The 14,487-nt window shown below is 40.7% G+C and overlaps 1 protein-coding gene across 1 annotated transcript in view; it reads right to left on the reverse strand.

Moving 5' to 3' along the window:
- nalf2 (NALCN channel auxiliary factor 2) overlaps positions 1-14,487 on the reverse strand; it is a 334,928-nt gene that overhangs the window by 11,828 nt on the left and 308,613 nt on the right. Inside the window, exon 2 of the mRNA XM_052022327.1 lies at positions 10,004-10,175. Within this exon, the coding sequence (XP_051878287.1) occupies positions 10,004-10,175 (172 nt within the window). The remainder of the gene's footprint in view (positions 1-10,003; positions 10,176-14,487) is intronic.

Consider the following 14,487-nt stretch of genomic DNA (forward strand, 5'->3'; position numbering starts at 1 on the left):
GATTTCCAAGATGTAATCAAAACAATCCTGCATTTCACTCTTGAGAAGCTGACCTTTTCTCCCATCTGGTTTTCCGGCCAGGCTGAGTGGAAAAACGTGGTTGCAGAAGGAGCCATTCAATGTATTGTGTCAGCGAAAGCTTCTCCACAATACCCAAAAAAGGGCGATTGCATGGAGAATTACTTCATAATATATGTGCCTCGTATAGAAGAGGTTGTTATTCCACTTCAATCTTGAGAAGAAATGCTTTTCAATCGCACAACATTAAACTAAAGAGTGTTTTGTGCTTTGTGTTTGGGGTAGGGGATATTAGGTGTCACACCAGCATTTGTGTTTGGACAGGGTTGGGGAATATTGGGGGGTGGGTGGGAAACCTGCATTTGAGGAAATCAGGAGAAAATAGGGATCAGGATTTTCATGGGGGAGGGGATTTATGAAATCAGAGGCACAGACTTGGGGAGGGGGGAGTGTTGTGCTGGTTGGTGGGGTAAATTGCCCAACGATATAAGTAATTTCTTGCTTTGCAGGTGCCAGTGCTGAACTGGATAACATGACTGTCCAATGACCAGTGTCTTCAGGCCAACTTGGTGCAAGTTCCCTTGCAATGCCCCAAAAGTTATGCTCAGAGTTACTGGCATTTATAAGCAAAACCCCAGCCATTGTGTTTTTAAATGTGAACAGCAGGATCCAATAAACATGTTGTGGTTCTGTCTCTTGGTGCCACCTGGTCTGGTGCTGAGCTATGGAAGTAGGTTTAAAACATGATCCTAGTTCTGTGCATCAACCAGTTTCTGCTATTGATTACATATTCTCTCTTCTTCTCTCTCCCTTGGGCAGAAGATACAAAAGCCTGAAAGCACGTACCACCAGCCTCAAGGACAGCTTCTATCCTGCTGTTATAAAATATTGAACGGTTCCCCAGTATGATAAGATGGACTCCTGACCTCACAATCTACCTTGTTATAGCCTTGCACCTTATTTTCTCTGCACTGCACTTTCTCTGTAACTGTAACACTTTATTCTGTATTCTATTATTCTTTTCCCTTGTACTACCTCAATGCACTGTTGTAGTGAAATGATCTAGATGGATGGCATGCAAAACAAAGTTTTTCACTGTACAGTACATGCGACAATAATAAACTAATTTACCAGTTTAACTTTGTGCTTTGTATAAAAAAAGAGGCGAAGTTCATGAATGCAATGCCCCTAAACCAATTTATTGCCCAATTCCATGCATAAAGAATGTACAGTGCTGGCAAGGAAACCATATCACATTGGATGGAATAGAGATAGCAAAAGAGGAATGAGTTTGGGTTTTATCATCTTTAAAATGCTAAAATCTCCAGACTCAGTTAAAATATATCCCAAGTATATATGTTCACTGCTCTTTCTCACCTTGATGAATAAAGTATCCATCTTCTTCAATGTGAGAAGCATGATATACTTCAAGAAAATAAATCTGCACACAGGACTGATGTTCTCCCACAGTAATTGCTAAATTTGCCAATCCTACTAAATGCAGTTTTCTGTTCTTTAGAATATTCCTCTTTACAATTAAGATGACCTGCAGCTTAAATTACAATGGGCCCAAATACCACTGCATTTAAACTGGAAGGCTTTCTTGTGGACTTGGTTTAATTGAAACCGTTGTCCATTCTTTTTTTCCATTCTCAGCATGCTTTGTACATGGTGTGCTAATTTACACCACAAAATAATGTTACGTTTTAAAAGTAAGATCTGGCTTTCAAAATTTGCTGAAAAAATCTTGCATGTAACTACAGAAAATAAATTATATTGCAGTGTAATTTTTTATTACCTTCTGCTCTTAATTTTTAAAACCCATCCTTCGTTTGTTTGGAATTTTTAAAGCAAACAAAATTTGATTTGGTCCAACTGCTGTTTGTAGTAATTGTTCTGTAATGAGGCTAGTTAAAACTCAATCTTTTTTCCATTAAAATGGTATGTATGGTTAGTTTTACAGTAAACAAGCAGTGTGAGAATACATGGACACCATGTACACATTTTGGAAGTGCAGATTGCCAGTAAAGGTCTTGAAGTGCTGCTCGGAATAGCTGGCATCTATTACCAAAACCCTGGCCAGAATTTTTGTTGAATGTGAACAACAAGGGTCTGACAAAGGTGTTTGTAGTGAGGTTCCTGGCACAGCCTGGTCTGGTAGTGAGCTACAGAAATAGGTTTAAGCATGATCCTGGTTCTGTGCATGGTGAACAACTCTCAAACAGGACAACAGCTGATAGTTTGCAGGGGCAAACATAGTGTAGCGGTTAGTGTAACGCTATTACAGCGCCAGTGACCCATGTTCAATTCTGCTGCTGTCTGGACTTTGTACGTTCTCCCCGTGTCTACGTGGGTTTCCTCTGGGTGCTCTGGTTTCTTCCCACATTCCAAAGGTTAGGAGCTGTGGGCATGCTATGTTGGCGCTGGAAGAGTGGCGACACTTGCGGGCTGCCCCCAGCACGTTCTCAGTAACGCAAAAAGATGCATTTCACTGTGTGCTTTGATGTATATGTGACTAATAAATAAATATCTTATCTTATTAAATTGAAAATTGCACTGCATATCATAAGGATGACAAGGTCTTAAATGAAATATTCCCTTCACCAATTCATTACCCAATCACATACATGAACAACAGGCATTTGATGAGCTACCATAGTGCTGCCCAGAAACATATCCTAGCATGCATTACATTGGATGGAATAAACATAATAAAAGCAGAAGATTCTTCTTTAAAGATCACCACACACAGTTGAAATATTCTCAGGTGTTTGAAGAAGCAAAGGAGGAATTATAGGCAGGTCTGACCACAATTTTTCGATCCTCCTTGTCTATAGGAGTGGCACCTGAGGATAGGAGGGTGGCTAAAGTTGTACCATTGTTTAAAAGAGGAAGAAGGCACAAACCAAATAATTAAAGGATAACTAGTTTAACTTTAGTGGTGTGCAAATAAGTAGAGCCTGTTCTAGGTCAGTATAAACTTTTATTTAGAAAGATAAAGATTAATCAGTTAGTCGAGATTTGTTAAGGGGAGATTGTTTCTCATTAACTTAATTGAGGAAGTAATGAGGAGGATGGACATGGACAGGGTATTTAAAGCAATCTAGCTGGGTTTAGCATGGCTTTTGGCAAACTTCATATCAGAGGCTGGTCCAACAAGTACAAGCCCAGGGGAGAATGGCAAATCAGATCTGGCTCAGTAGCAGAAAGCAAAGGATAACAGTTGATTGGTGTTTTTGTGATGGGAAGGCAGTCACCAGTGAAATTGCACAGGGCTTAATACATTGTATCTTGCTGTTTGTAGTATATATTAATGACTTAGTCCTAAATGTAAGGATCGTGATGTAGAAATTTGTGGATGATACCAAAATTGCCCATTTGGTAGAGAGTAAGGAGAAAAGATTTCGACTACAGGAAGACATAGGTTAGCTGGGCAAAAAATGGTAACTGGAATTGAATCCAGGCAAGTATTTGAAGAGGTACTAGGAGAGGAAATAAATAATAATTGGGAGGATACTGAGTCTCGAGGAAGAGAGGTACCTTAGGATCCTTAAAGCTAGCGGGGCAGGTCAATAAAGTTGTTAAAAATGTATGCAGGATGCTTTTATTTATTAATAGTGACATCAAACATATGAGCAGGGAGGTTATGCTAAAACTGTATACAACAGTCAGGCCAGAGCTTGTGGCCAGTACTTTGTGCTATTCTGATCATCACGCATTCAACAAGGTGTAGACAAGATTTATAAGGATATTGCAGAAGGATTGGATAAACTGGAGTTGTTGTCTTTGGAACAGAAGGGAGATTTGAGTCAAGTGCATAAAGTTATGTTAGGCTTAGATGTAAACAAGAATGACCTACATCCAACAGAAGAGGAGTATAAGACCAAGGGACAGACTCATAAAGTGATTGGACTCAAAGTCATAAATGAAATGAGGAAAAAGAAAATACCTACAAGGTCGTTGTGATCTGGAACTCATCGCTTTAAAGGATGGAAGAGGAAGAAAGCATCTTCATATTTAAACGGTCCTTGGATGAGCACTGAAGTACTATGATGTGCAAGGATAAGGGCCTAATGCCAGGTGGGATTAGATGGGATAGCTCATTTTCAACCTGTACTAACACAATAGCCTCATTCAGTTATAATGAACCAATGATGAGATGATCCTCATGATAAATAAAGTCAAGAAAATGAAGAGATTTACTTTGAAGACACAACAAGTGCCAAAGTATAAGTTCTCTGGAACCTTTTGTTATCAGCTTGTGATGTCTTATGGGTTGTGATGTGTTGGGATGACACAGAAAACCTACAAGTTTGCCAAGTTTTAATATGTATCACTCAATGCAGAAAAAGTGATACAAAAAGGTGGGCATTCCACTCCTGAGTGATTTAGAATATGTCACATTCAAGATCTGTCATTTTAGTTGAGATTAGAAATTGAGCTGGAATTGAATTTCTATGCAAAACCCTCTCCATATTCTCCTCACACACACTAGTAGTTTGTTGATGATGAGAAAACTGCCCATGTGGTTGACAGTGAGACTTCAGAAATATATAGATATTCTAGTTAGTTGGGCAGAAAAATAGCAAAAGGAACTTAATCTAGGCAAGTGTGAAATAATGCACTTGGAGCCTTGCTAAAATTTAGCTCAGATTGGATGAAAACCCACAACATTGTATTCCTGATTCATTATCTTCCACCCTGGTGTCCATCAAAACTACACAACAGAATGAATCTCCACAAATGTGTCCCCAAATATCTGGCTTCTAGGATGTCTAATGATAATAATTAGTCTCCTGTGAGTTTTAGTCTCTCCTCTCTCCATTCAGAAGCTGAATGAGTTAGGAAAGCCTGCACCTATGTGAGTGATGAGTGAAGAAATAAAGCAGCAGTACTGTAAATGCAATCCTCTCTGTCAGCTGGATTGTGAAGGAACAGTGAAGAATAATAAGGAAAAATATGAGGAAAATTATATTCATGTTACTTCCATATTTCATTGAATTATGTGGTATTAGCTTATTTTCACTGTAGAGTTATTGTTTACTGCCTCTTCACATCACTGAGGTTGGAGAATGTTGAACTTCATGCATGGTGTACCAGCTGCATATGGTACCAGCATCTCATCTCATTCTGGTGATTGTAAACAAATGAGAAGATACCATGATAGAGGGCGGCACGGTAGCGTAGCAGTCAGCGTAAAGCTATTACAGCACTAGCAATCGGGGTTCAATTCCCACTGCTGTCTGTAAGGAGTTTGTACGTTCTCCCCGTGACTGCGTGGGTTTCCTCCAGGTGCTCTGGTTTCCTCCCACATTCCAAAGGCATACGGGTTAGTAGGTTAACATGGGTGTAATTGGGCAGCACGGGCTCCTTGGGCCGGAAGGACCTGTTACCGTGCTGTATAAATAAAGTTTTAAAGTAAAGATTTTATTTAAAAACCTACTATTTCAAAAGCTGGAAGTACCAAAACTCATATGAAACATTGTTTTTGTTCAGCATGTTAAATATTGACTTGAAACTTTTTACAAGCCACCAATTCTTCAGATACTTTACATCAGTAATCAAGTATGAGACCAAAACTAAGGTAAATCTGCTAAGGATTATATAAAGAAAATCCTTTTAAAAACTCTCAACATGATTCCACATCTGATGAAAACCAAAAAAAAACTGCTGGTGATGGAAATCCAAGATATGAACAGAAAATGTTGGAAAATTCAGCAGGTCAGGCAACATCTATGCAAAGAGAAACACCTAACATTTCAGGTCCTGGACATTTCATCAGGATATTCTATCTAGGACCTGGAACATTTACTATTCTGCTTTCCATAGATACTGCCTGACCTGCAGTGTTTCCAGCAATTTCTGTTTTTATTTCAGATTTCCAGCAATTGGATTATTTTTTTGTTTGGAGTTATGAAACAGTTATGAAGTCTAGGTGATGTTGTATAGCCAGGCCTTTATAGCTTGAATAATCAGCTGGACTATACAACATCACCCAGATTTCACAACATTAGCAATATGTCACGCAGACAAAGGAGCTTAACTGCCTATTTAATGGCTACATCATTCTAGCTTCTTAAAGGCGTTCGTTTGTTCCCCTCACTGCCATCCCCCACCTTCTCTGCAACTTAACTTGCATTCTCTTTGATTTTCACTTGCTTTCTCTCTTTCTCAGTTCTGAACCTGAAATGGTTCTCAACCCGAAACATCGACTATCTCTCTTTCCACAGAGGCTGCCTGACCCGCTGAGTTTTTCCAGCATTTTCTGTTTTCATTTCATGATTCCACATCTCACTTGTGGAATCAATGATCACCCTACAAATCATGGGACAGTGCTGTAGTAACGGCCTGTGGAGATTTCCAACTCCTAACCAGTGGCACCTAAGTTTCTGAGGTGAGGCCAAAATATAAGGTTTTGTGTAGTTTACAACAAGAGCTGGAGTGTCCATTGGTAAGTGAATTTCAGCAGCACCATGCTGGTGTCAAACGTTTAAAGCAAAATTTGAGAAAAAAATCTAGTGTTCATTGATGGAAACCTTGAATAGGTTTGGACAACTTAACTAGCTTGTTGCTTGATGTAAAAATGTACCCATTCTTGAAACCAGGCGGTCTGAAACAGTGAGAGAGGAGAGATAAAGGAGGATAAAAAAGGTTAACAGATATCCAAGGCTAGAATCTAGAGTTAAAAACCTGCTCAGGAAGCTGGCTACCCCTCAAGAAGAGAAAATGAAAATCAAAAAACTGGAAATGTGAAGAGGCTGTTGAGGAGTCTTCAACCCAAAACATTAACTCTTTTTTTTCACAGATGCTATCTGACCTGCTGAGTGTTTCTAGCATCTTCTGTTTTTACCCCTCAAGAACCTTCCCATGAAAAGAACCCAACTGCATTATTCTCAAATCATTGTGGCCACTGGGATCATCTGAATTGTTTTTAATTTCTTTCTTTCTGAATGTCTAATCCTCCGCATATCCAATTTCAGGGTGGAGTGTTAGTGCAATTAAACTCCATGAGTTACAAGGATGAAAAAGCTTTTAAACGTGACATTAACCCTGATTGATTTGACAACCTTTCACTAACCGAACTTGTTTTACAAGGACCTTAAAAGACAGGGCATGAAATGAGATTGAACCAATGCAGATCAGGAATGCTATGTTTAAGTCCCTGAAACTCAATGATTTCAACTGGGGGGGATAAACTAAAACTGAATCCACTGATCCTCGCTGGGAATTGTATTTGTTTGGGTTAAGGCAGAATAGGGTAGAAATATTCAAGTTAACAGCAACAATAATCTTAATTTAGATATCATCTTTACCACAGCAAAAATTTTCCCAAGGTTCTTTTCAGGATATTATTGAATAAAAACATTGACAATGACCTATATGTAGAGATATTAGGGCAGATGACCAAAATATAAACTACAGAGGTAGCTTTTAAAAAGTGCTTTAAAGGGGGAAAAGAGGGGTGCAGGTGGAAATATAAGAAGGGACTTCCAGAGCTTAGGAGCATGGCAGCCAAGGACATAGCAGCATTGGTGGTGGAGTTAAATTTGGCCAAGAGCCAAAACTGGATGAGCAAAGACATCCCAGATGGTTGACTACAGAGATGGACAGGGATGAGACCCATGGCTGCATTCAGAAACGACAATAAGAATTTTAAAATTAAGGTTTTGCTTAAAATAATGGAGACCAACAAGGATAGAGGAGATGGAGACACAAGAGCGATGGAGACTTAGTGTGAGATAAGATGCAGACTGCGGAATTTTGGATACCTCCAGGATTACAGAGAGCAGACTGATGGAAACCAACCAGAGGTGTATTGGAATAGTTAAGTCAAGAGGTTACAAAGATGTGGATGAGGGTTTCAGACCAGATGACCTGAGGCAAGGGATGGAGCTGGGTGAAAGCAGAAAATGCTGAAAACACTCAGCAAGTCAGGCAGCATCTATGGAAAGAGAAACCCCCAATGTTTCAGGCCCCGGACCTTTATCGGTACCGAAGAAAAGCAAGGCAATATGCCTTAATGTCGACCGACCAGTGGCTCTGACATCTACCATCATGAAGTGGTTTGAGAGGCTGGTCATGGCACGTGTCAACTCCAGCCTCCCAGACAACCTCAACCCACTGCAATTCGCCTACTGCCGAAACAGGTCTACAGCTGACGCCATCTCCCTGGCCCTACACTCATCTCTGGAGCATCTGGACAGTAAAGACACCTACATTAGACTATTGCTCATTGACTACAGCTCTACCTTCAATACTACAATTCCAAGCAAACTTATCACCAAACTCCGAGACCTAGGACTCAACACCTCCCTCTGTAACTGGATCCTTGACTTTCTGACCAACAGACTGCAGTCAGTGAGGATAGGCAGCAATAGCTCCAGCACAATTACTCTCAACACTGGTGCCCGACAAGGCTGCATCCTCAGCCCTCTACTCTACTCCCTACATACTCATGACTGTGTGTTCAGATTCTGCTCTAACTCCATCTACAAGTTTGCAGATGATACCACCATAGTAAGCCGTATCCCAAATAACAATAAGTTGGAGTACAGGAAGGAGATAGAGAGCTTAGTGACATGGTGTCATGACAACAACCTTTCCCTCAATGTCAGCAAAACAAAAGAGCTGGTCATTGACCTCAGGAAAGGGGGTGGTGTATATCAACGGTGCTGAGAGATTCAACTTCCTAGGAGTGAACATCACCAATAGCCTGTCCTGGTCCAACCACGGAGACGACATGGCCAAGAGAGCTCACCAGCATCTCCACTTCCTCAGGAGGCTAAAGAAATTTGGCATGTCTCCTTTGACACTCACCAACTTTTATCGATGCACCATTGAAAACATCCTATCTGGATGCATCACAGCTTGGTATGGCAACTGCTCTGGCCAGGACCGCAAGAAACTGCAGAGAGTTGTGGACACAGCCCAGTGTGTCACAGAAACCAGCCTCCCCTCCATGGACTCTATCTATACCTCTTGCTGCCTTGGTGAAGCAGCCAGCATAATCAAAGACCCCACCCACCCGGGTCATTCTCTCTTCTCTCCTCTCCCATCAGGCAGAAAATACAGAAGCCTGAGGGTATATACCACCAGGCTCAAGGACAGCTTCGATCCCACTGTGATAAGACTATTGAACGGTTCTCTGGTACGTTGAGATGGACTCTTGACCTCACAATCTACCTTGCTGTGACCTTGCACCTTATTGTTTACCTGCAATGCACTTCCCTGTAGCTGTGACACTTTACTCTGTACTCTGTTATTGTTTCTTTTACCTGTACTACCTCAATGCACTCTGTACTAACTCAATGTATCTGCACTGCGTAATGAATTGATCTGCACAAATGGTATGCAAGACAATAATACAAGTGACAATAATAAACCAATAGCAACACCAATCAGAATATTCTGACTAGGGGTCTAGGACCTGAACATCTACTATTCTGCTTTCCATGGATATTGCCTGACCTGCAGAGTGTTTTCAGCAATTTCTGTTTTTATTTTAGATTTCCAGTAATTGGATTACTTTTTTGTTTTCATCGAGCTGTCTGATATTAAGGAGGTGAGAATAGTTACTATTCATGATGGCACTGATATGAGATCTCAGCTTTGAGTCAAATATAACTCCATGTGAGGAGTCTGGTCAGGCAGCATCTGTGGAAAGAAATGCTTGATGTTAAGTGTTTCTGTCCACCGACACGATTTGACTTACTAATCACTTTCAGCATTTTAATTTTAAATTCTCAGCATCTGAAGTACTTTGCATTTGATTTAATATTCAGTTGAATGTTGTATGAGGGGACAAGATCAGGTTCAACTGTAATGAACCTGCTGTGATTCTCTGTCCAATGGTAACATGGAGAGGCTTCACTCAGGGACATTGAAGGTAATGGTTGAAGCACTTGGAAGATATTTTTGCAAATGTTACAAGCATTGAGTTAGAGCTATATCACCTTTATTTTATACAGCTGTGTTGGATCTGTACCTGTGCAGATGAAGCTTGGCAACCCGCCATAGATTAGATCATCGTTGTCTGGTAGAATAAATGGACATCGGGCCTGGACTTCCAGGCAGTATTGCTTACAAGGAATCTTGCGAGGACACAGAAGCTGTGAGGCTTTGAAATACTCCGAACACAGCCATGCTTTGTAGACTGCCTAAAAAAACAAGGGAGGGGAGATTTGGGTTGGGGGTTAGAGGTCGGAAAAGAAAAAAAACATATTTAACAAGAGTCTATAAATCTTCTGGCATCTGGATGGCTTCATGCACTTCTTTCAAAGTATTAATATTGTATAGCACATTTAAACCATAAAACCATCACATGGTCAGGTATAAGGACCCATGCCCTTTAGTTTTCGCTTATTCTCCAACCCTGATGTAAATTCTTTGTGTTGACATTACAGCCAAGAACACTAAAGCACGCCAGCTCATCAAACTCAATTTATGACCCAACAGAATCACTTTTTCTCATCTTGCATCTCAGTGAATTCTAAAACTAAATGTCCAAGTGTTTTGGATAAAACATATTTGGTAAAAACAAATGAATCGATGGATCACAAACCTGAACCTTGGTGAGGCAAATGGAATGGCTAATTTTTTGTTTCAATTAAGAAAATCCTTTATTTAAAATGCTTCATTCTTCTCTGTTGGTTTTCATGAGTCATGAATCATGTTCAGAGCAGAAGTAGAAGAGTGAACTCTGATTCAATTGAAGCAACACTGAAGTTGGGAAAGTGTGGATGCATGCCTGCAGACATTGGAAAGCAGCAATTTAAGAATTCCCTACTATTTAAGAAAGGAGGGAAAGAGAAAATGGGGAACTAATGACAAATTAGCCTGATGTGAGTAGGAAACAAAAAGCTGGAATGCATCGTTATGGAAGCGTTAACAGGGCTAGCAGGATCATCATGGGTTTCTGAATGGGAAATCACATTTGACTAACCTGTCTTTGAAGTTGTAACTGGCAGAATATGTAAGCACAAACCAGATGAAGCGGACTTTCAGGAGAGCTTTGATAAATTGCCAAATGAGAGATTATTAAAGTAAATTATGGCACACAATATTGCGGCTAACATGTTGACCTGGACTGTGGATTGGTCAATGGACAGAGAAAGGAGAATATGAATTTTTGGAATGGGTGCTGTGACTAATGGGGTGTCACAGGGATCGGTGCTGGGGCCCAAGCTGTTCATAATCTATAGCAATAAATTGGTGAAGCAGCCAGCATAATCAAAGACCCCACCCACCTGGGTCATTCTCTCTTCTCTCCTCTCCCATCAGGCAGAAGATACAGGAGCCTGAGGGCACGTACCACCAGGCTCAAGAACAGTTTCTATCCCACTGCGATAAGACTATTGAACAGTTCCCTTATATGATGAGATGGACTCCGACCTCACAATCTAACTTGTTGTAACCTTGCACCTTATTGTCTACCTGCACTGTACTTTCTCTGTAGCTGTGACACTTTACTCTGTACTGTTACTATCTTTACCTTTACTACATCAATGCACTCTGTACTGACTCAATGCAACTGCACTATGTAATGAATTGACCTGTACGATCGGTATGCAAGACAAGTTTTTCACTGTACCTTGGTACAAATGACAATAGTAAACCAATACCAATAAGGAGTTTAAATATAGTTTATTTCAGCTTGCTGATGATGCAAAGCTGGGTGGCACTGTGGGTTGCAAGGAGGGTGTGGAGGCTGCAGGTGGATAGAGACAGGTTGAGCAACAGGCAAAGACATGGCAGATGAAGTATCATGTGGAAAAATGTGAGGTCTTCCACTTTGGTAGAAAAAAATAAAGAGGTGGTGTATTTTTTAAATGACAAGAGATGTTCAGAGGTATTTAGTTGTACAGGAATTGCTGAAAGTTAACTTTCAAGTACAGAAAGTAATTAGGAAGGGAAATGGTATGTTGGCCCTTTTTACAAGAAGATTTGAGTACAAGAGCAGAGATGTCTTGCACCAATTAGGCAGAGCCCTGGTGAGATTGCATCCAGAATATTATGTACAGGTTTGGTATTCCTTCATAAGGATATACTTGTGAAAGAGGGAGTACAATAAAGATTCTCCAGATTGATTCCTGCAATGGCAGTTTTGTCACATGAGCAGAGGTAACAGAGATTATATATTCTCTTGCCGTTAGAAGAATCAGAGGTGGTCGCATTGTAGCAGGGGGATTGACAAGGTGGAATTGATGTTTCCCTGGCTAGAGTATATCTAGAAGCAGGGATCACTATCTAGAATAAGGAGTCCAGCTTTCAGGACAGCGATGAAAAGAAATTTCTTCACCAGGTCGGTGATGAATCTTAGGAATTTTCTCTCCAAGAGTGCTGTGGAGGCTTAGTCACTCAGTATGTTCAAGAAAGAGATTGATATTTAGAATTTGAGGGAATAAAAGAATATAGGTTAAGGCAGGAAAGTGGTACTGAGGTAAAAGATCACCCAAATGGCCCACTCCTTCTACCTCTTTTGCTCTTATGCTCTTATTTCCTGAAGCATATTTCTTCTGGTAGCCAACATTTACTCCCTAATTACTATGGGAGACTAGAAGACTGTTTTTTGTGATGTTGGGGAAGGCAGTGGTGGATCAGTTCCTTAGCTCTTCTAGCTTAAGATGGCTACAAATGCTTCAGCTTTGTTTTCGACACTCAGGCTAGGTTCTCATTGAAGATGGTGATGCTCTTGGAGACCCCCTTGACCTGTTAGCTCTTTATTTGACTGCCATTATTCATTACTGAATGTGCTAGAACTGCAGAGATTTGATTAGATTTACTAGTTTTGTGATTGTTTAGCTTGGTCTATTGACAACTATCCCTATCCCTATCGCTATCCCTAATTACCCTTGAGAGGTGATGGTGAGCCATTTTCTTGATCTACTTTATTTCTTGATCTGGAGCAGTGGAGGCTGAGGGGCGATCTGATAGAAGTTTAATAGAGGCATATATAGAGCAGATGGAGTCCTTTTCCCAGGGTGGAAGTGCCCAATACTAGCAGGCATGGGTTTAGTGTGAGAGAGGGAAAGTTTAAGGGAGATGTGCGAGGCAAGTTTTTTTACACAGAGTGGTCAGTGCAGTGCCAGGGGAAGTGATAGAAGCAGATACGATAGCAATGTTTAAGAGGCACTTAGATAGGCACTTGAACAGGCAGGTAAAGGAGGCATATAGACCATGTGCAGGCAATTAGTTGGACTGGCATCATGATTGGTATGGACATAATGGGTCAAAGGACCTGTTCCTGTACTGTATTTGTTCTATGTTCGATGCAGTCTTTGTAGTGAACAGGTTTTATCGTGTTGTTGACAGCATCTTCCATCATGCTGCTGATGATTGAGGGTAGACTAATGGGCTGGTAATTAGATAGATTGGATTTGCCCTCCTCTTTATGAACAAAACAAACCAGGGCAATTTTCCACACTGTTGGAGAGATTCCAATTTTGTAACTAAAGTAAAATTGCTTGGCTAGTGGTGCAGATGGTTCAGGAGTGCAGCCTTCAACATTAGAGCTGGGATTTTGCCAGGTATCGCTGCCTTTGCTGTTTCCAGCACTGTCAGGTGCTTCTTGTTATCATGTGGACTGAATTGAACTGGATGAAGACTGCCTTTTGTGATGTTGGGGAAGGCAGTGGTGGATCAGTTCCTTAGCTCTTCTAGCTTAAGATGGCTACAAATGCTTCAGCTTTGTTTTCAACACTCAGGCCAGGTTCTCGTTGAAGATGGTGATGTTCATGGAGACCCCCTTGACCTGTTAGCTCTTTATTTGACTGCCATTATTTGTTACTGAATGTGCCAGAACTGCAGAGATTTGATTAGATTTATTGGTTTTGTGATTGTTTAGCTTGGCCTATTGACAACTATACTAGCTGTTTAGTATGGTGCTGTCCAGTGTCATAGCTGCATCAGGTTGGCACCTCATCTTTACCTACATCCACCCCCACTCCTGGCATGGTCTTCTTCATTCCTCATTGCACCAGGGTTGATCCTTTGGCTTTTATAATGGGATGGATATGGTGGACCATGAAGTTACAAATTGGGATTTTGCACAAAATGGTTCAAACATCACTTAACTATAGAGATAAATTTCTTGTCTTTTTAAAAGTGTAATTGTTCACAGGATGTGGATGTTGTCATCAGTTCTGTAATTTATTGTCCATCCCTAATCGTCCCTGAACTGAAGAGGCAGTTAGGAGTCACATATAAGCCAGTCAAGGTAAGAATGGCGGATTTCATTTCCTGAGCGATGCCAGTGAACCAAATGTTTTTTTAAAGACAGTCCAGTAGTCTTATGCATACCATTACCAAAACAGGGGTTTCCTATTAAATTCCAGATTCATTTATTTACTTGAATTAAAATCCCCAGCTCTCATGGTGGGATTTGAACTTGTGTCTCTGGATCAATGGTTCAGAAGTCTGGCTGCTGGTTGAGGAACTTAACCATTACACTACCACGAACCATGTAAAATC

This window comes from Pristis pectinata, chromosome 8 (genome assembly GCF_009764475.1).
Source record: "Pristis pectinata isolate sPriPec2 chromosome 8, sPriPec2.1.pri, whole genome shotgun sequence".
In the NCBI taxonomy this organism is placed as follows: Eukaryota; Metazoa; Chordata; class Chondrichthyes; order Rhinopristiformes; family Pristidae; genus Pristis; species Pristis pectinata.